This window comes from Suricata suricatta, chromosome 13 (assembly GCF_006229205.1).
Source record: "Suricata suricatta isolate VVHF042 chromosome 13, meerkat_22Aug2017_6uvM2_HiC, whole genome shotgun sequence".
Taxonomy (NCBI): domain Eukaryota; kingdom Metazoa; phylum Chordata; class Mammalia; order Carnivora; family Herpestidae; genus Suricata; species Suricata suricatta.
This window is the reverse complement of record NC_043712.1, coordinates 34,569,828-34,593,267: the sequence shown is the minus strand read 5'-3', so window position 1 is coordinate 34,593,267 and position 23,440 is coordinate 34,569,828. Positions and strand designations below refer to the sequence as shown.

The window sequence follows — 23,440 nt, the reverse complement described above, 5'->3', positions numbered from 1 at the left end:
AACCGGGCTAAGCAAGGGCACACCTGTTCTGTGAGCTGACTTCACACTGGCTCAAGACCACTCTGGAGGCGGCGAGCACCATAGCCCGAAGGACGCTAAGGGTCAGCCAGGCCCGGGGGCTCCAGCTGCGCTCCTCAGGGCCTCCTGGGGGATCTTCGGGGCCTCTAGGACTCCCACTCCCTCAATCAGTGAACACTGCTTCCAACTGGTTTATATAAAGAGCTTCCCATGAAGGTTTTAGCTGAACAAGAGTCTTTTTGACAAAAATTTTAAACGTAACAATTGTTGGGAAATCAAAAAAGGCCTCTTCTGCAGGTGAGTAAAGGCCCAGGCCTTGCCCAGAGAGCCATGCACAGCCAGGCCTGGGCCCTAGAACCACCATGGTCCCTGATCCAAATTTCCTTTCTTGTTTTCTCTATTCACTTCCCTCCTCATCCTGCTCTCAGAACACCCCTCAGGCTCAAAAAACCAATTCCCAATTTTTTCCTTCCAGTAAGTACTCTAGGGAACAAATGTTCCTAAGGACATAAGCAGAACACTCTCCTTGGTGAACATGCTGAAAGATGCGGGTATTGTCTTGAGCTCCACAGATGAGGCTGGAGTCAGCAGTGACCTGGAGCCCAGGACAGGGCTGAACCCTCCTGCGGGGGAGCAGGTGCAGAGACTGGAATGGGGCTCAGGAGGGGTGTGTGTGCGTGTGTGTGTGTGTGTGTGTGTGTGTGTGTGAGAGAGAGAGAGAGAGAGAGAGAGACAGGGAGAGAGAGAGAGAGATTTTGTCACATCTTTCTATTTATTGACCGTTGTGGTCAGGAACACGTAAGGAACACACACAGAAATCAGACTTTACTGGATATTCTACCGACTTCCTCCCTCTTTGCTATCAACAAATGACTGCACCTGGCTGAGCCTTGCTTTCCAAATCTGCAAAGTGGAGTCATAACCCTTGCCCTGCCTCCCTGGATTCCTGGGCTTTGGAGGAAGGAGAGAAGGAGGAACTGAGGAGGAAGAGGAAGAAGAGAAAGGCAGAGCCTGCTGGTAAAAAAAAAAAAAAAAGAAAGAAAGAAAGAAAGAAAAGAAAGAAACATTTACATGTGTAACCCAGCGTGCCATCAGCATGAGTTTTAAAGTCGAACAGGTCAGCGCTTGCCACGTTGGCCGGGTCACCCAGGGGACGGAGCCTGGACTCGTGGCCTCTCCCCCCGACCTCAGTCCCAGGCCCCAGGTCAAGCTCCTTCCCCTTCCAAGGCTCCAGCCTTGCCCACTAAAATGAACCTCACCGGGGCAGGCGGACTCTGAGAATTAAAACACGCAATCAAACAGCTTCTTGACGGGAAATGCTTTGGAAATTTTCGGCTCCATTTACTTCTCAATCTAATTTTGTCCTCGGATGCACATTATGCTCGAGATGGGATCTCATGTGGTTTGCCCGGCGCTCCGCACACCAGCAGGAGGCAGCCGGCGTCTCGATTGCTGCTCTCGTCTCTGGCCGCCCGTGAGCTGCATAATGAGGGCACCCAGCAGGCTCCAGAGTGGCCCTGGGCAAGAAGGCCCCGCCTGGACACTCTGGCACCCACGGCACCCAAGGCCCGGCCTCTCCCACCCAACACCCTCAGGAGGGCACAACAACCAAGTCGCAGCCCCTCTGTATCCACAGCCAACTCTGGCTGCAGTTCAGACTCCCACGGCCACCCCACCCACAACCATCTCCCTGCCTGGCCCCAGCCTCCCCCAACACGCCAGACCCTCTGCTCCCACCCTAAGGCTCCCCCACCGCCTCTGGATCCAGTCCAAACCTCTTGCTACCCTCCATTCCTACTGGAGTAGTGTCGCCTCCACCCCACCCCACCCCCATTCCTACTCTGGCCCTAAACAGCTTGCTTCTCTCTCCCCCATCTCCCCTCCACCCTTGGCAAATGATGCTGCCTCACCCTGGCAGCACCCAGCCAACCCCACCAATGTCACCTCCTGCAGAAAACCTTCCCGGATGCCCCTGCCTCGCCCTGTCTGCCCAAAGTTACAGAAAGTCTCCTTACTGCTCTCGGAGCCCCTGTGCCCAGCTGCACCTCACAGTGCTGCTCGGACTGCCTAGGGCGGCTGTCTCCAGACCACACTAGACTGAACCCTTCCCAGACAGGGGTGCGGCCTGGTCACATATCATTGATGCCAGCACAAAGCTCAGCATAGAGCTGAGGCCAAACAAACGTGTACCGGTCCATTCATTTGCTCATTTGCTCATAAAACACCTTCCAAACCACTCTTCTGGGCCTAGCTCGTCAGGTGCTAGGGATTTTGTGCCTTGTTTCTTAAGAACAGGAAGCTTTCTCTACAAGCCTCACAAGTGATACTTTTGATCCTCTCCCCTGAAGAGAAGCCACCATCTAAACCTCAGAAGCTAGCCAAGTTCTAACAAAGGGAAATGCCTCCCAGCTACCCCCAGGTTGGGGCTGGGCCTCAGGGCCCTTGCTTCTTCCCTTTCCCTACTCCTTCCTCCCAGGCCAGCCACTTGCCAAAGGTCACTTAAATCCAGAAAGAACAGCCCAACACCACAGCCTCCCGATCCAGCGGCCTCTCCTCACCAGGATTTCCTGTACCCACTACAATCATTTCTCCCTTTCGTTCCACAGTTTCTGGCCTGTTTACAGATGGCCTTGGGTTTGAACTTAATGACACCTCAAATCCTGTGAGAAGGGATTGATAAATGTCAATAAATGACTCAAAGAACAAGGCCCTCCTAACTGCCATTGTTCCCTGATTCTTCAAAGGTTTTCGGCCACCTGATACCACTGAACACCTCTCTTTTGGGAATTTTCTTCCTTAAGAATTTAGTTTCAGGGCACCTGGGTGGCTCAGTTGGTTAAGTATCCAACTCGAACTTGGCTCTGGTCACGCTCTCACAGTCTGTAACATCGAGCCCTAGGAGATAAAGTCCCGCACTGAGCATAGAGCCATTTTTTATTTTTTTTAAACATTTATTCGTTTTTGAGAGAGTGTGTATGAGTGGGGCAGAGAGAAAGGGGGGCAGAGGATCTGAAGCGGGCTCTGCACTGACAGCAGAGACCCCCATGCAGGGCTCAAACTCATGAACTGTGAGATCATGACCTGAGCCAAAGTCGGATGCTCAACTGACTGAGCCACCCCGGTGCCCTGAGCAACCCAGGCGCCCTGAGCATGGAGCCTGATGAGGAGTGTGTCTTTCCTTCTCCCTCTGCCCCTCTCCCACTCATGCTCGCTCGCTCGCTCTCTCTCTCTCTCTCTCTCTCTCTCTTTCTCTCTCTCTCTTAAAACAAAGAAGCATTTAGTCTCCTCAAGGCAGAAGCCAGAAGCTTGATCTCCCAGCCTCGCTTGCAGCCAGGGCACAGGCACCTTACTGGCTCTACCGAGTAGACACGTGGTGTGTGTTGTTAACTCAGAAGCCGGGGACACATAGAAGCAGGTGCCTATTCGGTGCATCTGCTGAGGCCGAGGTTCTAGTGGTGACATCCAGTGTCCAGTGACAGCAGTGTGAGCCGAGTGCTCTGTGTCCACAGGCCAAGGTGCGGCATCTCATCAAGAGCAGTCCTGAAGTGTAGGCTCCTGGCTGTGAGGCGTCCAAGCCTCTTCAGAAAATCCCTTTTCTGCTTAAGCAGCCAGAGAGAATTCTGTTGGCCTCAACTAAGAGCTGTGACTGCTACAGTCTCCAAGACAGAGGGCTTTGGTGGCCTGCTTTTGTCCTTCATAAATCACCTCTTCACAGGCTTCTCCATGGCTTCCTCTCTCCAGACATCGGTGCTTCCCCAGAGCCTCTTCCTAGATCTCTGCTCCTCTCTACCCTCTCTGTCTACACCGGGTGACCCATCCCCTCCATGTGCATGATTTCCAAATGCTCATCCCCAGCACTGACCCCTCCCCTACTGCCCTCTGGGGGCTCCCACCTGGGGGCCCCCGGATGCCACAAAGTCCAAGTATCCAAACCAGCTCCATTTCCCATTGTCTTTGTCTCAGTCGGTGGTACCATTATCCACACAGCCCCCCAGACTCCAACCAGGGGAGTGACCCTTGACTTCTTCGTCTCACTGTCACTGACATTTGACCCTTGCCAATCCTACTCCTCAAAATGTTTTCTCCATTCTCATCGCTGCTGCCCACATCCAGGTCCTCATCCTTTCTCTCTGGGACTTTTACAACCACCTTCACCGGGTGGGGCTTTCTTGCTCAGTCTAGTCCTCATTATGTCCGCCCTCTGTCAAGACCCCTGAGAGACTTCTCTGAAGACGCTACTCCCGACTGAAAGCCCTTCCAGGCTCCCTGGCACCCAGGCTCCCTGGTCCGATCCCTGCCCCACAGCCAGCAACGCATCTCACCACTCCCGGAGCAGCTTGCACTTCCGATGCTGTTTTTTTGCATGTATCTCATTCTCTCTGCCTGGTATGCTTTTCCTTCCTGCCCTCACAGCCTGGCTCATCCCTGCTCATTCCAATCAACTCAAGTTTCACCTCCTACAGGAAGCCTTCCTTGACCACCTCCCCACACGACCTCAGGAAGGCATAGCCAACCGTCCTCTGGCTCCTGTGACACCTGCCACATCCTTCTCTTATTGGAGTTCTACCTTTAAAAAACATTTATTGAGCACTTACCTGCATTATCTCACTCACTTCTTAAAACACCCCTACGAGGAAAGTGTTATTCTCATTTTTCAGGTGAGGAAATCCAGGCTCAAAAAATAGAAGGGACCTTCCCAAGATCAGCAGCTGGACAGGGGTCAGCCCAGGGCTGTCTGACTCTATGCTCCGAGTGCCTAGTGGCCACGTCCTGTTGCTTCACCAGGGAACTACCCTCTGTATCTGCATCTGGGCCAAGCCACTTTGCCTTACTGAGCCTCAGTTTCCTCTTCCATAACGTGGGGATCAAACCTCTCCCTGCCATCCTCCCAAGGATAGAAGTAAGATCTGAAGAATAACAGATGTAAAATCACTTGGTAAACTATAAAGGTGATACACCTTTCGCAGTAATGCAGGAAGGTATTACACAGTTTTAGAATTTGCTCATCTTCGAATCCACACCCTGCCATCTCCTCTTTCCTTTAGGGTGGAGAGACTCCCACTTTCCTCTCTGGCCCAGGTTGCCCCTGGGATATTTAAAGTCATCATCCAGCAGTTCCCATCCCCCTTCCCAAAACACAATTGTGACAGTCAAGCAAAGAAAGGCAAGGGGAAAAATCCATAAAGGCTCGGCAAAGCAGCGGCCGGTGGAATTCTCCAGCTCCTGACCACCGGTTAGTGACGTCAGGATTTATAACTGTATTAAATGGTGTGACAGGCAGCCTTGATATATCAGTTCCCCCTTCTTCCCAAATCACAGACAATAAAAGCTTTGGCAGTGAAAGTCATTCATCATCATAAAGACCTGAGACATCCCAGTCATCAATTTCACTCACATCCTTAATACACTGGAGAGAGTGCAGGAGTTGAGCACCTCGCAAGGGGTGGGGGGGGGAGGAAAAAACATGAAGGAAGATTGAACAGGAATAATTACAAAGGTCAAAGAAGGGATTCCGTGGTGGGGGACAGGGGGTGCCATGGGCTGGGCCAGTCCCTGTCTGAGGTGTGCTCAGCCCACAGAGAAGCTGGGCAGTTGCTGGGCAAGTTCTAGGCATTTTAGACCAGCATAGACCAGGCTTAGTGAGCCTGGGGTAGGAGCTAAAATGAACTGCAGGACCCAAGGGGGACAGGGAGCCAGACCCTGGACTCTGTTGCTCCAAGCTGGGTTCTATGGGAATCTTTTACTCCATCACCCTCATTAGTACAAAAGAGATTTAAAGACAATAATAAAACCACAGGTATTTTTTTGTCATCTACCCCCTTACTGGCACAGATGGCTATTTGTCCAGCTATGGTCTTCTCTGGGGAAATACCTCTTGAGCAACTGTACAGACTGACACTACTGGTTACAAAAGATACAGTAATCCTGCAGGCCAACTGCGACAGAGCCATGTCAGACACGACCCCCACATGTGGCTCTGATCTACCAGATGAGGCTCTGGCCTGACTCAGAGCTCTGCTGGTCACGTCTCCTGCTGGCCACCAACACCAGGCTGGTGAGAAGCAGTGTGACACAGTGGTCAAGTGTGTGGCTGCTGGAATGTGACTACTTGCATTTGAAGCCTGGCTCCACCCCTTAGGAGGTATGTGACATTAGGCAAACTTCTGGGCTCTGTGCCTCAGTTTTGCATGAATAAAATGAGTTTAATAACTCTCTCTAGGGTAGTCAGGCAGACCAGACAAGTTAACATACATCAAGTGCTTAGAATGATTTCTGGTGCCTAGTGAGTGGGAGGCAATATTATCACCCCTGCTGGTGACTCTGGCCTCTCCAGAGATAAGCTCTGGGGAGAAGACCCTTATCCTCACCCACAAGCTACACGCCCACTCCCCAGATAGATTATCTGACCACCCTAACCTTGAGGTGTGCATGTGACACCTTCCCAGACCTGGGTTAAAAGAAACTTACAAATGGAAGCAATGGGTCTGGAAAGGTAAACACATCTCTGGATGGGAAAGTTGGACAGACAGCAGGTGCCTGTTAAGGATGCGTGCCCAAACCAGCCTTACCAAACACTTAGAGGAGATCTAGGGTGGGAGTACAAGTTCTACAGCCTCTTAGTTAATGAAAATAAGAACTAATGAGAGAGATTTTCTCTGGGCCATGAACACTGGGTGGGGGGAGGAAGGTGGCAGACCAGTAGAAGTTTTTGCATTTGAAGAAAAATAATAATTCCAATAATATATTACACTCAAATGTGCCTTACACCTATCAGCTGTGTGAGTCATGATAATCTAGGGGGTTGATAATCTTGGTAATGACCTAGGAAAGTGGAGTTTGGGGCAATTAGTAACAACCAATCACAGTAGACAGCTCATTTGTTCATCCATCCATCCATCCAACCAACAAATACTTCCTGAGTACCTACTATCTTCACGTCCCATGCTTGGCTGTTCCGGGGAAGACAGATATCATTCAGAACCTCATAGTCTAAGGAGAAAGTTAGGCTGGTAACAAAGAGTGATACATCAAGACACATCATTATAACAGGTGCGCTGATCCCCAGAGACCGGGTGAGGTGGACATCACTCTGATTGTGGGGTAACTGAGAGCACTTCCTAGAGAACGCAGCACCTGTGAGCTGCTCCCTGCAGACATCCCCTGAAGGCATGCTGGCTCCTCCGTTCCTCAGTAGGTGTCCTGAGAGCCTTTTACAGGCAAAGCCCTGCATCTGCTCACATTTTCCCCCTTGCTGGGAGACAGGACCTGGGTATGCGGCAGAGTCAAGGTGGCACGGGCTCCATGAAGTCATAAGAAAGGGCACAGATCCCTACAGTTTAGAGCTCATGGGCACTTCAACACAGTGCCACAAGAAGGGATGAGCCCAGACTATAATTCCCATCGGCAGATGTGAAAACTGAGGCTCAGACAGGTGAAGGATGTTCCCAAAGTCACCAAGGAGCATGGGAGAGCTGGGATGAAGATCTGTGACCCTGACTCCAAGTCAGCCCCTCGCTCATCCTTTCACAGCAGGTCACTGCCCCCTCTGGGCAAATGACAAGCATTCTAAGCAGAGGAACCAGCAGAAGCAAAAGGTTTTGAGTCAGACCAGGCATGGCTGAGTTGGATGGCCTGGATAAAGGGTTGTAATGGACAGCTTCACAGATGAGGTAGACAGATGCCGGGCAGGCTCAGAAACAAGGAGAGGAAAGGGAAACAGTGGTGTTCTAGAAGGACGAAGGCTAAGTCTGGCACAGAGGGAGGGGCGCTACACAGAATAGGAGTCAAGGAATATGGATTTCAGAGCTGTCTCACATTGGAGACCCTGAGTTCTCAGTCCCCAGTCTTCCTATCTGCTCACCCGGGGAGTTGTACTAGAGGATCCCCAAGGGCCCACCCAGCACCAGAATTCCAGTCTCTTGACCCTGGGCACCTAGGAGGGCATGACTGTCACAATAATCAGATGGAGGATACAGAGTGAGGACCAGAAATGCTTACAGACCTGATGGGGACAGGTCAGGCAGAAACAGAGCAAAGGAGGTACCTGATTCCCTCCCAGATGGTGGGTCAGGCCAGGTATGAAGGGACGTAGAATCTTCAAGGAGACTTTTATACTGAGCATGGGGGAGGTATGGGGAGGCATGATGGACAGTATAATGACACCACCCCCCCACCACCAAAGATGCCTACATCCAAATCTCCGGAACCTGTGACTATGTTACCTTACAAAGCAAAAGGCACTTCGCAGATGTGATTAAATCAAGGATTTGGGGATGTGGAGGAGATCCTGGATTATCCAGGTGGGCTCACTGTAATCACCAAGGGTTTCCATACAGGGAGGTGGAAAGGTCAGAGTCACAGAGAGAAGAGGTGACAACAGGAGCAGAGGTCAAAGGGGAGAAAAGATGCTACCCTGCTGGTTTTGAAGACGGGGTAAGAGGCCAAGGAATGCAGGCAGTCTCTAGAAAAAGCTGGCAAAGGGTAAAAAAAATTCTCCCCTAGAACCTCGGGAAGGTAATGGGGTTCCTTGATTTTAGGACGTTTGCCCTCCAAAAAGGTAAGATAATAAATTTATGTTGGCTTAAGCCCCAAGCTTGTAGTGGTTACAGCAGTAAGTAAAAACTACTAGAGGAGACCAGTGGAATATCCAAAAGACGGAGCCACCAGGCCCGCTCCGTGCTGGACAGATCGCACCCCTAGTAAGCTCTTCCACCATGCTCTTGTGGAGGACTCCGAGGCTCTCTGGCTCTGGCTGCTTTCCTGAGCTCCAAAACTTTATTTTATTTTACTTTTAATAAAGAAAATTTAGGGGCACCTGGGTGGTTCAGTCAGTTGGGCATCCGACTTCGGTTCAGGTCATGATCTCACCGTTCATGGGTTCAAGCCCCATACTGCACTCTGTGCTGACAGCTCAGAGCCTGGAATCTGCTTTGGATTCTGTGTCTCCCTCTCTCTCTCTGCTCCGCCCTCTCTCTCTCTCTCTCTCTCTCTCTCTCTCTCTCTCTCTCTCAAAATTAAATAAACATTAAACATTTTTTTAAAATTTAAAATCAATGCTTACACAGCATTTATTGTGCTCCAAGCATGGGTTTTTGTGTGTGTGTGCTTTTGAAGTATTAACTCATTTTACCCATATAACGAGTTGCTACCCCCATTTTATAGATGACAAAACTGAGGCACGCGCACTCACGCAAACAGCTGAGCATCTGAGGTCACCCATTCATAAGTGGCAGAGCTAGGATCCAAAGACAGGCAGGCAGTCTGGCTCCAGAGTCTATACAAGGGACTGTGCAGTGTGATCGGCTTCCACAGACCCCAGTGGCTGCTAGTTTAACTGTGCGGCCAGTGAATGTGAGAGAGCTCTGCTTGGATCCCTCTGATGATGTGGCGCTCACTACTGATGGGAACCATACAGTACAGAAGTAAGGAGAAAACCAGCTTCACTCCTTACTGGTATGTGAATTCAGGCAATTTCTTTAACTGTTAGTTGGTACAAAAATAGCACCTGTGTTCCACAGAATAAGGGGTGAAATGAACCAAAGCACATAACAAATGCTCAATAAACATTAGCTATCATTGTTATTATCTCCTGAGGCAGCCCATTCCAGTTTCAGAGAGCTCTATTAGAAAGTTCTTCTTTGCACTCAACTAAAGCTTGCCTCCCCGTGGCTTTCCCTGATGTACTCCCGGCAACCATGCGTCTCTCCCCACAGCCCTGAGCACAGGGGAGGCGGCAGCCAGGCCCCAAGTGAGCTGTCGTAAGCCAACAGTGCCGGGTAACAAGGTACCCTGCCTGCCCTCCCCCTTGGACCCTATCCTTCTCTGTCTGCAGCCCTGGTACTGAATACTGAGAGGGATTCCCCCTCCCGGGCCCTGAGAATCTGGATTCTCTAGCTTGTATTGCTTGAGAAAAGTTCATCTTGAACATTAGAGAGGGTGGAAGAGAAGTCCTGTCCCTATTGACATGTTGGGTATCCATAAAACATGAAATACGATTTTCAAAAATTGAACAGTATGAGGAATAAAAACCCATTTGTAGGAAATAAACATTATACAACTTTATATATATATATGTATGTACATATATATATATATATGCATAGAAAAGCTTCTGGAAGAGCATATACCAAACCATCAACACTGATGGCATCAGAACAGGTTAGGAATGCGGTGAGGGCATACGGTCACCTGCAGCTACACACACTTTGGCGCCATTTGGCTTTATCGCACCGTGGGCACATGTTGTGTTGTGATTAAAAAGGAATTAGGAAAGGGGGGTTGAAAGAGAACAAGCCACGCTTGAGAACAGAAGCCTGGCTCTCCCGGAACAGCCTAGACATGGCCTTCTCCATGCAATGTTCCCCAAAGCCCACGGTCAGAGACAGACCATCATTCCCTCCTCTGTGCCCTCTCCCAAGGTATCTCTTTTTCTTGTGCATTTTGTTTTGCCTTGCACGTGTATTCATGTTTGCCTCCACCATCAGACTGTAAGCATGTTGAGAGCAGCGACTCTACAACCCTCAAGACTCAGGCTAGGCTATGGTCTGACAGGAAGGAGGAGTTGGTTTTGATAAAGAGAAGAGTGAGAAAGTGAGTGAGTGATGAGTGGCAGTACTCTGCCAATTGCCAGGCACTACCGTCTGGTATGCTTTCCCCTGCAGATAACGGCAAGGCAGTGGAGATCTCTGACCGGGAGAACAAGCTAATGAAATCGCTATTTTAGGAAGATGGATCACAGCAGGGTGGGCTGGGAAGCCAGAGGCCCAGAGACCTGCTCGAAGGCTATTTGGAAAGGTCGGCTTCCAAGCTGCTCACAAGTGTAAAAATCTATGAGCACATTACCAGGACAGCCATCCGGCTTTGTTTATTTTTATCCTATGAAATACAAGGTCAGAAACAACTAGAGTACTTTCTGCTGAAATTATTTTTTTTAATTGACACTGCACTTTCCACAAATATTAGTTCATTTATTCAACAAATAGTTCTTAGGAACACTATGCTAACCTGAAAGCAAATCATATTTTCCTTTGATGTGCATTTTAATTACGGAGATGCTTGAATTTCATTTTGGCTTTAAAATGATCAGACTTAAGGCTTCTCTGAACCTCTGAGTATCCTTCCAAGTGCTAACATTCCAAAATTCCAGGTTCCTACAGAATCTACAACTCTATTTGACAATCCCATACCAAATACTTTAAACCCCAATCGGATTCACCTGGAATCTTTCTGGAATGCAAACAGTCTTGCACCTATGGGGAAGGTTCCAGTCTCAGATGCTGGGTTTTCTCTCTGGGTCATGTTCCGATGAAGCACATCTCTAGTTTGGAGAGAGGGTGACATCACTGCACTGGGATGAAATTCCACGGTGCTGCACATTCTAGGGACCTCTGCACACAGTCCTCCAGGCTGTCCCACTGCATGGGTTGCACGCTGAGCTGATTTTGGGGGAAAGCCATTCCAGGCAGGCAGAATAGTCAGCAAAGGCCTGGAGTCAGAAACAGGCAAGGCCAAGTGGACAGCCTGTGGACAGCCTGTGGACAGCCCTTCCCGGCCTGACAGGGGTTTTCTGTTGGGGAGAAGGAGGAGCAAGAGGAGACAACGAAGGATGGGCTGGAGCAAAGTCAAGAACTTATAAGCTCACAGGGGCTGCAAACGTGGCAAATTAGTGAGCTGTCCAGGAATCTGGGGCAAACCGAAGATTCACCTATAGGGGGAGCCACTTCTCAGCTCTACTGAGTGTAGCGAATGAGGATGGGGGCCAAAAGTGGACAAGTTTTTCCATTTTTAAAGGAAGGTTAGACATTTTAATCTTTATGTTAAATCTCCTGATTTTAAGGCACTTTTAACAATCATTCAGTGTTTATTTATTTTTGAGAGAAAGAGACAGAGAGACAACGTGTGAGTCGGGGAGGAGCAGAGAGAGAGGGAAACACAGAATCCAAAGCAGGCTCCAGGACTGGTACCCACAGACCAGAGATCGTGACCTGAGCCTAAGTCAAACGTTTAACCGACTGAGCCACCCAGGCGCCCCAAGGCACTTTGAAATTTAACATTTTGATAGTCATATATTGATAACATTTTTGATAGTCATATATTGACAACATTTGAAACATTAAAAATGTAAATGGTATTCAGTAAAAAAATCCTCTTCCCACACCCAGCTCACGGCGTCTGCCTAAACAGGGTTATTAAGTTCCTGAGGATCCTTCCAGGGTTTCTTTATGCATGTGTGCACAAACACAAATGCGTTCCCATTGTCCCTCTGTTCTTTACACAAAAGGTAGCATTCTGTACACACTGGTCTTGCTTTTTTCATGAATAATGTATCTCAAAGCTCCTTCCCTATCAGGACATAGCTTCCTCATTCTTCCCTGCAGCAGCACAACACTCCATTGTAGGGATAAGCTACTCTTCACTGAAACAGTTCCCTACTGATGGACATTTGGGTTGTTCTCCTCTGATCTTTAACATGGTAGCCTAACTTCAGGCCTGGGTTGCTAATAGCAACAGAAATCACTTTCAGTGGAGAACAGCTTCAGGTGAGTACTGTTTCAAGACTCTTTGCCTTTGAGGTAGTGAAATCACCATCACCAGAGGTGACCAAGCCCTGATGTAGAATAGATCCTCGGTGGGGGGTGGGGGGAAGTAAGGAGATGGGCTCCTCAACCTCTGAAGTTCATTTCCACTGACCACGAGAGTCCTCAAAGCCTGACCCCACCTAGCAGCACAGAAATAACTAAAATGGCCTCCCCCTTTCCACATCTCATTCACTCATTCATTTTACAGCTAAAAGGCATTTACTGAGGCTGTGTCTTGTTAGGAATACTTTGCTGCCAAATCTTTCCAAAGCGTCTCATCCCTGGGAGAGGCTGAGGTGTTCTCAGATCAGACGCCACCCTTTAGAGAGGCTGTGCTCCACCCCTGCCCCGCTCACCATCTCTTCGACCGGCTGGTTTCTTAAAACACAAGCCATTATGAAATGAAACTGCACATCCTGTTTTCTCTGTTTGCTGCGAATTGTCCCGCTCTTCCCAGCAAGTAAGCCCAGTGAGGGCAGGACCGTCCGCCAAGACCACCATGGTTCTCCCAGCTGGGCATCAGGAGAGTCCAGTAAACAGTAACTATTGTGTTATGCTCTTTTCCAGTGCACACAACTTTGACACCCCAGCATCTTCAATGGGATTCCAAGGAAAGCTCCACGGCTGAGCCTTTGGTTATAAGCTGTTATGCTGTATTGTAGCTTTAATTATATTTTTTGAAGCAATTCTGGCAGACTGAATATATAAGGAATTTCTCATATTTTAGTTTTTGTTATTTATTATGATTTCACACTGAGGGAAGGGATATTTAGTGGGGTCTAGTTGAGCCTCAAAGGCTCATAAAAAACAGATCTAAGGAAGTGTTCCCTGTGGAAAGATGAACAAATGGCTATTCAGAGCGGTTTGGAGCTGGCCAGACTCCTTGGTACAGGAACTCCGAAACACACTAATAACTACCATTAGCTGAGCGTTTACAAGTGCCAAGCACTGTGCTGAGACCCCACGCGGACCACTCGTGTCATCCTCACAGGAAGTGAGGAGTGATCTGTTTGGGCCTCATTTTACAGATGGGGGACCTGGGCATGGAGCCTAGTAACCTGCCCTAAGTCAGCCAGCTAGAACATGGTGACACTGAGCTTCAAGCTAAGCAGTCTGGCTTTCCTGCTGACATTCTCAATTACATGCTAGAAGAGATGCCCTCTGGAACTTTAAACTGGGATTTTTCACTTCCCATCCCATCATGTAACAGCAACAGGCCACAAAGGTCAGGGCCCTGGGCAAGCCCTAGCTCGGGCTCTAAGTCACTGGATGTAGCCCTGAGCAGGGCACCTCCCCTCTCCGGACGTAGGTCTCCCCTGGGTGAACAGCTGGACCGCACGACGCTCTCACCCTGCCCATCTGCCGCCGCGGTGTTTGTCCTGAGGGAGGCTGGGAAGTGCCAACACTGGACCCTTGGCCCACCAGACTACCTTTTCCTTCAACTATGCTCACACACTCAGATGCCCCCATGGTGGCTCTCAAACTCCCTCCCCCACTGTCTCATTATATCCTTGCAACAGCCAAAGGAGGCATGCAGGGTGGGACTGAGGCTCAAGAGGACAATCTGTTTGCTGAAGGACAAGACGATTAAGTGGGGAAGTCCAGACTTACACCCATTCCTCTGACTCCTAATCCAGTGCTCTTTCCTCCAACCCTCAGCTCTTGCTCAGATGAAAAAGGCAGAAGAGGGCGGGCTTTCTTGAGCTTCCAGGTTTGGGTTATTGAGGCTCCAAACATTGAACCTGGGGGTACGGCAAATCAGAGCTAGTGGTCTTGGGGACTTGGCAGCATTCTGTCTGTCCTTGTAGGTGCCTGCCCATCTGCTTCACCACTAGTGGTCTCTTTTACTTAGAGGGGACAGTGCCCAGGGGGAGCCTCATACCCCAAGAGGCATCTACCATGTCAGTGTTTCTCAAACTTATTTGATGAGAAGAAGCCTCCCTCAATCTCCTCCCTCCATTCTAACTGCTGATACAAAAAGACAGTCCTCAGGGGATGAGGCCAGCAAGGACACAGGCCGGCCCCCTTCCTTTGTTCTTTCAGGCAAGGGTCAGGTGGGCAGAGCGGAGGGCAAGACTGCTGGGCCCTTCACAAGTAGGGAGGTGAGCAGGAGCAGGAGGCCTGGCACCCCAGCGCTGTCCCCCCTGGCAGGTAGGCACAGTGGCTGCCCCACTGGCAGGCCTGTGGCCCAAGGACACACCTGCAAATAATTAGTCCCAATCAGGACAGCCCCAAACTGCTGATGATGCAGAAGCAAGCTGGTCATATCATTGGTTTGCAAATGGTGAGCCGCTTCTGGACCGAGGCCCGGGCTGGTAGAGCAGGAGTTTAAGTTAATATTTAATGTGACATGTAAACGATGGAGAGAAATAGACTCGTTCTCTAATGAGATCTTCCCTGCCCAGCACGGAGTGCAAGGGCCAAGATGGAGCAGGACGGAGGCCACCTGCCTCCCCCCAGCCCCACACTCCAGGCTGGCACTGCCCAGCTAGAGCCCTGCGCTGGCTCACAGCACAGCTGAGCGCCAACTACACTCGGATTTTGTGGGGAGAGGAGAAGGTAAGGCATGGGGCTGGAAGACTCAAGGTCTCCCTGAAGAGTTCAGAGCTGTGTCAACACATCCATGAGCACAAGGGAATTAAATGACTGCCATATGGTGACATGGAGGCCCATCCTAACAGCTCCTGGAGGCGTTCCTTCAAGGTGTTCCAACATTCTTCCGTGGGGTCAGCAACTGCCCCCAGAGGGTGTTCTGAAAACTTGTGGTGGCTTTTCTGTAACTGAGGGGCATCCCTGCCTTGCAGCGGAAGAGTCCCCACAGTGACATTTCCTTTCATCTTGCACTTCTGTCATGTCCTGCCAAACAGGACAGGTGAAAAATCTGTTTCTAATTATTTTAGTCTAGCACTGAACTTCATTTACATATAAATGTGAACTGGCAGTTTCCCTGGTCTTCATATACACTGAATTTCCCAGGAATGCAACTGCTGTGTAAACCGAGCAAAGCTCATAGCTTATTTTACTTGGAACTTGGCCAATCGCTCCTCACCTGCTCAGAAAACCATGCTCGAAATATGAGTAAGTCGGAATCCCTGTCTGTGTTCAGGGCTGTGGCTTTCACAGCGATTCTGCGCATGGGGCAAGCCCCGAACTACTTTGTTATTTCTTGCAGTTTAGACACACAGGATATTTACTTATCAAAGTACACAGTATTTAATTATAAACAATTTCACTTTCACTCCTCCTATATCTCATGTTTAATGCCTTATTTTGATTTAACTTGAAATCAGATGTGAAGATAAGCCAAATTTTTTATGAACTTAATTTCAGGAGAGTAAAGGGGCATTTTTAATATTTGCTATCCCTGGGCATCTGGGTGGCACAGTCAATTGAGTGTCCGACTCTTGATAGTGGCTCAGGTCATGATCCCAGGGCTGTGGGATCGAGTCCTGCATCAGGTTCTGTGGAGACTGCTTGGGATTCTTTCTCTCTCCCTCTGCCCTCTCCTCGGCTTGTGTATGCACACTCTTTCTAAATAAATAAAATGAAAAGAAAGTATTTGCTATCCCAAGGGGACGCAGGTGGGACTGGGCAGAGAACCCCAACACCACAATGACCCATAAAGCAGGAGAAGAGCTGGTGATCTTCTAATGAATCCTCATTATAAGCCTCTGACCTGCTCATGTGTTTTTGCCTCTGTGTGTGTGTCCTTTATATTTTTTCACACCAATGGGATCATATTGAACAGTATTATAAAAAGCGCTTACTTACGTAAAAATTTCTCTTGGACCTTTATTCATTTCAGCACAGACAGCTCTGCTTAATTATCTTTAATCGGTTGCATAGTGTTTTGTGCTATAAAGGAGCCATAATTTCTTCAGTCAGCTCCTTTTGACAGACACTGCCTTGTTTCCATTTGTTTGCTGTTATAAATAATTCTATAATTATTAGACATATACAGGTATCACTGTGTCTCTGCATGAATAAGTCTGTGACCTGCTTATGAAAGTTCTGGGTTAGAGGGTGAGTGGGCACATTTATGTTTTTGATAGATATTGCCAAATTTCCCTCCAAAACAGGTCATACTGATTTGTAACAGTGTATGAAAATATTTGTTTCTCGTACCTTCTCCAATGCCTGCCCTCCAGAAACATTTCAATCTTTGCTAAGCTAATTGAGTTTTTAAAGTGTCTCATTATTGTTTTAATTTGCAGTTTTAAAATTATGAATCGGGTATGTATCTTTTCATATGCTGTTGGACATCTGTATTTTTTACAATGAATTACTGATCCATAGTCTTGACCTGTTTTTCCTACCGATTTGTTTCTTCATTTCTAAAAGCCCTTTGTGTATTAAGAAAATTAGCTTTTGTCATCTGTATTCCACTTTTTCCCCACAATTTTGTTCTTTGTCTTTTGAATATTTTTACATACAGACAAAAGATTTACGTTTTTAACAGTCATTTATCCTAGTTTTCTTTGTCTTTTTTATTTGCAACAGATTTTAAAAGGCATTGCCTGCTCTAAGATTATAAAAGCACCCCTCATTTTTTTCTAGTTTATTATAGTTCCATTTTTTACACTGAAAGTGTAGATCAACTTGGAATTTATTTTGATATAAAAAGTGAGGTATGTATCCAACAAGCCTAGTTGTCCCAATGCTGTTAACTGAATGATTTATCTTTTCTCTACTTTTCTGAAATATTACATTTATAAATACCCCTATCTATTTGGATCCATTTAAGGACTCTCTATACCATTTACTTCAGTTTCATTATGAATAGTTTTAGGGGCACCTGGCTGGCTCAGTCAGGAAAGCAAACAACTCATGATCTTGGGGTCATGAGTTCAAGCCCCATGTTGGGTGTAGAGATTACTTAGATAAATAAGAAAGTAAATAAATAAACTTTAAAAAGCAAAAAATAGCTTTAATTGCTGCTGCTTTATCATAATGTTTTTAAGTAGGCTATGACTTTTGCTCCTTTCTCTATTTCAAAAAAATTTAAGCTATCCTTTAGTGCTTATTTTTCCAGTATTTAGTATCATCTTAATATGCCCCCCCCAAAAAAATATCTGTTGCTATTTTGATTGGGATTGCTTTGAATTAGAGGACACTGACATCTTTATGATACTGAGTCTTCCTCCCCAAGAACATGTTATAACTCTCCATTTATTCGTTTATGTCCCTTGTGAAGTTTATTCCTCAGCATTTTCTTTTTCTAGTACTATTGTTAAAGGACTCTTTTCTTCTATTATTTTTCTAGCTGGCTATTGTTTATTCACCAAAAAAGCTAATGATTATATTTATAATTAGATAACTTCCAATATTTCAACATCAAGTATACAGTTACACAAAATCAAGCAACACCAAGACATGGATAAACTTTTTAAAAATAAATTAAAATTTAAAAAATTTTAATAAAATAGGGGCTCCTGGGTGGCTCAGTCGGTTAAGTGTCCGACTTCAGCTCAGGTCACAATCTCACAGTTTGTGAGTTTGAGCCCCACGTTGGGCTCTGTGCTGACAGCTCAGAGCCTGGAGTTTGCTTCTGATTCTGGGTCTCCTTCTCTCTCTGACCCTCCCCTGCTCATGCTCTGCCTCTCAATAATAAATAAATGTTAAAAAAATTTTTTTAATAAAATAAAATAGCTCCAAATTGCACATGATCACAAAGTGGTCCTGGATATAGTAAGAGCTCTTCATTTCATGTAATACTGACTTTTCCCAACAGCTTTCACCTGCCACCTCATATGTTTCATTCATAGCCCTGTGTGGTCCTCCCCAGAAATACCCCCTCAGCAATGAACACCCAGGAAAACACATCTCTGTGGAAGGGAATGCAAAAGAGCCCACTATCTCTACTTTCCACAGAACAGGCAGAAAATATTTCTTCCAAGGTAGCCATCCACTACCTAAGTGCTTTTAATATTCTATAGCAGGTAAATTAATGTGGTTTTTAGGAAAGACAAAAGTGAAAAGCAACACAAAGAGTAATAATGGGTCAGAGACTAGAATTATCTTCAAAATTAAAAAAAGATTTTTTTCAAGATCAAGCATGATTCTGACTTGGGTCTGGAGTACAAACGCGTCTTTGGACAAAGGTTTACCTGAAAACCCAATCCACACCCAGACCTTGCTGCCCGGGCCAGCTGAAGGCTTCTGGGACATCAGGGGGGAGGCCCTCATGGGACATCTGTGCTGTTAGTAAAGCCTCACTCTAATGGAGGCTCCCCACCCTCTATCCCTGTCCCAGTGCTGACACCTCCCCCCTGTGCGGGCCCAGCTGCCCCCAGGTGCTGGCCAGCATCTGCAAACAGGGCGCCCGCTGCTTCTGTCCAAGCCCCATGAGCCTCCGTGCCAACCTCTCAGCACAGGTCTCAGAGCTGGGTCCTCTCTGTCTCAGAGCCCATGTGACATCCTGCCCTCTCCCCTAAAGCTCTTTCTAACCCAAGCTCACTGCCAGCTTCCCTGACCCTACCCATTGCCCACCTCTGCTTCTAAGAACCCCGTCTCTGTTACTTCTTACCACGTCCTGCCTATCAGCCTGCAGCGACATCCTGCTACCCCTAGCTGGACCCCAAGGCTCTGACCCAAGTGCCACTCTCGAGCCTCCTATTATCTGTCTGTATAGTATCTGAGACTGCTTCCTGCCTGCCAGCTCCGACAAACTTCCAGGATCTGTCCTTCCATGTCATCCCACTGCTGCTGGGGCAGGAAGAGGTGTCTGCCTAACCTGGCCCTTGCCATCCGGCCTTTTCTGTACCAGCAAGCCCGACAACGTGACTGGCCACCATGAGAAGGCTCTGAGAGGAATAATAATGGCAACATATATTGGGTGCTCCCTGTGTGCTAAACAAGAATCTAAACACTTTGGGTGTATTATCAAATTAATCCTCACAATAACACTATGGGTTAGGTGCTATCTATCACCATTCCCACTATAGAGATTTCTTTAAGAACATAGCCCAGAATTCTTATATAATTACCAGAGATTATGCAGTTAGCCAATGGCAAGTTCAAACCCAGCAGTGTGCCTCCAGCATCCAAACTCAATCTTTACATTGACAGCTAAAGAGGCTGGCCCTCGGCCTTCTAGAAAGGCAGCTACATTGCATACGCCAAAGCATCTTCCAGTCTAAACCTCTTACCCTTCCTGACACAGCCTCTGCCTGGAAATTTGAAATACCAATGCCAATGTGCCAGGACTCTGCTCCTTCTCAAGTGCCACTTGCCAGGTTGCCCTTCCCATGAGAGGGATAAATCCCAGACCTTTGAAACCCCGGCTGTACCCACAGGAGATCCTGAAGCCAATATGGCCCTTCTTGTCAGGGGCCTTCCCGGCCATCTGTCCCAGCCCACAGCCCATTTGGCACTTGCTCTCCTCCGGCCTTATCAGAGCAATATACAGCCATGTCTCATCACAACTCTAGGCCCCAGTAGTCTCCTGCCTGACCAATTCCAGGGCCCCAGCACCTGACTAAAACAAAAATGACCAGTCAAGTCCAAAAGCACCAACCCACTCTTCCCCCCTCTCCACGCAGGCATTCTCAGTCTCTCTCTGTCAGTCTCTTTCTCTTTCTCTCTCTCTTTCTCTCTCCCTCCAGGTACCCTCACCTGTCACAATGGGGTAGGACTGTGGCCCAGGCACGCTGCTCCCGATGTCAGTGGGGGTGGGGCTGGTCAGGTTGGCCTTCATGTCATCCAGCCCTCCAGCCAGCGAGGCCATAGCTGAATACTCAGTGGTCTGCAGGAGGAAACAAAACAGAGATATCTCAGCATCAAGACTTCAAAGCACCCCAGCCAAACGCCACCACCACATTCTGGGGTTCAGCCACCAAGCTGGGCTAGCTCAGGCCAGCGCCGGGGCCCACAGCGGGGCTCACAAACTCCCCAATGTTGAGAAGGCATATTCAGCTCAATAGAACAAGACAGATGTCCAAAGTCGCCAAGTTCTCCCCACGTGAGGAGGGAAGTGGGGAGGAGTCGGTGCAGCTTCACAAGAATTCACACCTAGCTTCTTGTGGCCTGCAGGTTCCATCTGCCCAGCCCCAGTGGCCACCAACAATGCAGGGAGGGAGATACCAGCAACCAAAAGCAAGGCAGAAATAAGGGTCTTGTTGCCAAGAGGATAGAAATTAAAGTTTCTGATTTCAATTCCCTTAAACCACAGATGCAGAATCACAGAAACAAGGTTAAAAGGAATTTGAGACCTCATCCATGCCAAACCCTCAATTCACAGATGAGTAAACCAAGGCCCAAGGCGAAGAGGGCTTTGTCCATGGCCAACGGGGCAGAAGCCCAGTCCATGAAGTAGTTCACCAAAAACTTTCACTCAAAATCCAATTCATCCAACCAAATGAACCACAGTTTGGCAAGTGTGTTGAAATCTGGCAGCAGGGAAACTGTAGGCAGCAAAGGTAAGGTGCACACATCTGATTTACTAAGTCCACACCAGCCACGAGCACTTGGCCCAGGGTCACGCTCCTTCCTTTAAGCCATTTCATGAAATCAGAGCTTGCGATGCATCATTTCCTTGGCATCTGAGCCACTGTCAAATGGTCTCCAGAAGATGCCAACCTGGGTCTTCCCAGTCAGGGACAGACTAAATTATGAGTTCCAAGTTTCTTCCTTTCATCCAACTCCAGGCCTATTTTCAGGTAAAGAAAATATCTGCAAACTGTGAGCAGTTCCCTCCAGGAGTCTGGCCTCGCCCATGGAGGGCACATCCCTGTCTGTCCGGGTTATGTCCTTGGCAGACAGGGACAAGGAAGCAAGCCACCTTCTGAAAGGAGATACAGGCCCCCTGGGGAGGCCACAGGGAAGGGAACCAGGGGGGCTGCTGTGCAAGCGGCAGGCGGAGGGGCCTCAGACTCTGGCACGGTCCTGGTGATTCTCTCTGCATCTGAACTAGAAAGTATTCTTGGGCAGCTCGGTCTGGGGTGGTGGGCAGCAGGGAGTCCACGAGGGTGCAGGCCCAGGCACCCTACCATGAGTCTCACTGAGGACAGCTCTGTCTAGAGCTCCCAGGGCTCTCAATCCTCTCCAGCAGAGGCTGATTCTGAAACATGCAGAGAGAGCACAGGCTTCTATGGGAGAAGGACAAGACAGGGACACGCCTCCCTGACATCAGGAATCACTATAATGCTGTAGTAATTAAGACAGGGTAGGATTGGCACAGAGACAGATAAATAGATCAATGAAACAGAAGAGAGTCCAGAAACTGATCTGTGCATATATGGAGCCTTGATATATGAGAGAGGTGATGTACAAATCAGCAGGGAAGGATGGACTCTAATAAACAGTGCAGGGGTAACTGGTTATCCATTCAGAAACATGGGGGAAAAAAGAAATTGGATCTTTACTTTACACCAGACACAAAAATCAATTCCAGGTGGATTGGAGACCTAAATGGGAAAGGCAAAGGCATCTAATGTGGTCGGCTCTAGGTCCAGCCAAAAATCCTTGGGAACAAACCTGCCCTTCAAAAGGAAACAAGTGGTTCTGGGATGCTCACACAGGGTGGGTCCCAGTCATCCTGCCGCCCTGATCCCATGTCTCTTCCTTCAGGAAGTCCTTCCTGACTACCATTCTTTAGGAAGAAGGAGCCCTGCCTTGCTCCTCTGGCCCCATCAAGGGGTTTCAGGGCAATATGAACCATAATCTTCACAACCATGTCAAAAGTTCACATTTATTTATTACTTGCTCTGTGTCAGCAGCTTTACCTGAATGTCCCATTTAATCTCACAGTCACACCATGAAATAGGTTCTATATTATCCCCATTTTACAGAAGACGAACCTGAGACCTACTATAGAATGGAAATAGCTTGCCTAAAGTCACACAGCTTCTAGATGCCAGAGCCAGCATTCCAAACTGGATCCATCTGACTCCGAAGTCTTTACAGTTACTCTAATAATTTTCATACTGTGAGTCCTAGCATGAAATTAGAATGGACTAAAATGGAAAATATACAGGGTTCTCACACACAGAAAGAGTAAGTCCTGTTTTGTAAATCTTTGTTTCACATATAAGCGGAGATGAAAATATCTTTCTTACCAACTTGACAATAAATTATAAATAAAAAATAATAAATAAGTAAATAAAAGTATATTAACTCTAAAAAAAAATCTTTCTCGTTTTAGGTCAGGACCAGCAAAGTCTTCATTCTGGGCAGCAAGGAGCTGTTGGGAAAAGGTCACTGTCCTGACTTCATCCCCTGTAGAATGAGATGTGGTCATGGCATTAGCCATTAGGCATTTGCTGAAAAAAGAACTTGGAAGTAAAGCTCACTGGAACAGCTCCTTCGGTGTATTGGCATGAACAAAGACAGGAGGTCAAAAACACTTCTGGAAGGGTCTCTTCTGAGCTGGTGTCTCCTAGAGTTCCTGGACCCTGGGGTAGAGGATGGGGCCCCTTCCTCTCTGTGTTACCAAGTGCCTAGTGGAAGCCTGAGCATAATGAATGTTCAGTGTTTTAAATGAGCCTTTCTTACGCAAGATGGCATGTGAAGCCCAGACATTCTCTTTGACTTTCATCCACAAACCCCAAGGGAAAAGATACGTGGCCCCAGAAGCTTCATGGAAGGGGAGCAGGAACACAGAGCCACTACTTGACCGTAGAGCAGGAAGCGGCCGGGAAAGGGTTCTCCTGCAGGCTGTAGTTAGCCTGGGTCTGAGCAATCTCTAACCCTCAAGGCTGGGAAGAGCTGAAGGAAGGCTCAGAGGGGAGAGGACAGGAGTGACCTGAAATAGGGCACATGACAACAGTTGGAGGAAGTGAAAGTAGAAGAGGCAAAGACGGAGAGGCAGCTCAGCAGGGGATCCGCCTGTGAAGGGCTTGGACGGT

At 48.1% G+C, this 23,440-nt stretch overlaps 1 protein-coding gene across 4 annotated transcripts in view; it reads right to left on the bottom strand.

The window, feature by feature from the left end:
* The window catches only part of PAX5 (paired box 5), a 184,307-nt gene that overhangs the window by 57,298 nt on the left and 103,569 nt on the right, over positions 1 to 23,440 (bottom strand). For all 4 annotated transcript variants that reach the window (XM_029921218.1, XM_029921220.1, XM_029921221.1 and 1 more), the window contains one exon: positions 20,211 to 20,340. In XM_029921218.1, the coding sequence (XP_029777078.1) occupies positions 20,211 to 20,340 (130 nt within the window). The remainder of the gene's footprint in view (positions 1 to 20,210; positions 20,341 to 23,440) is intronic.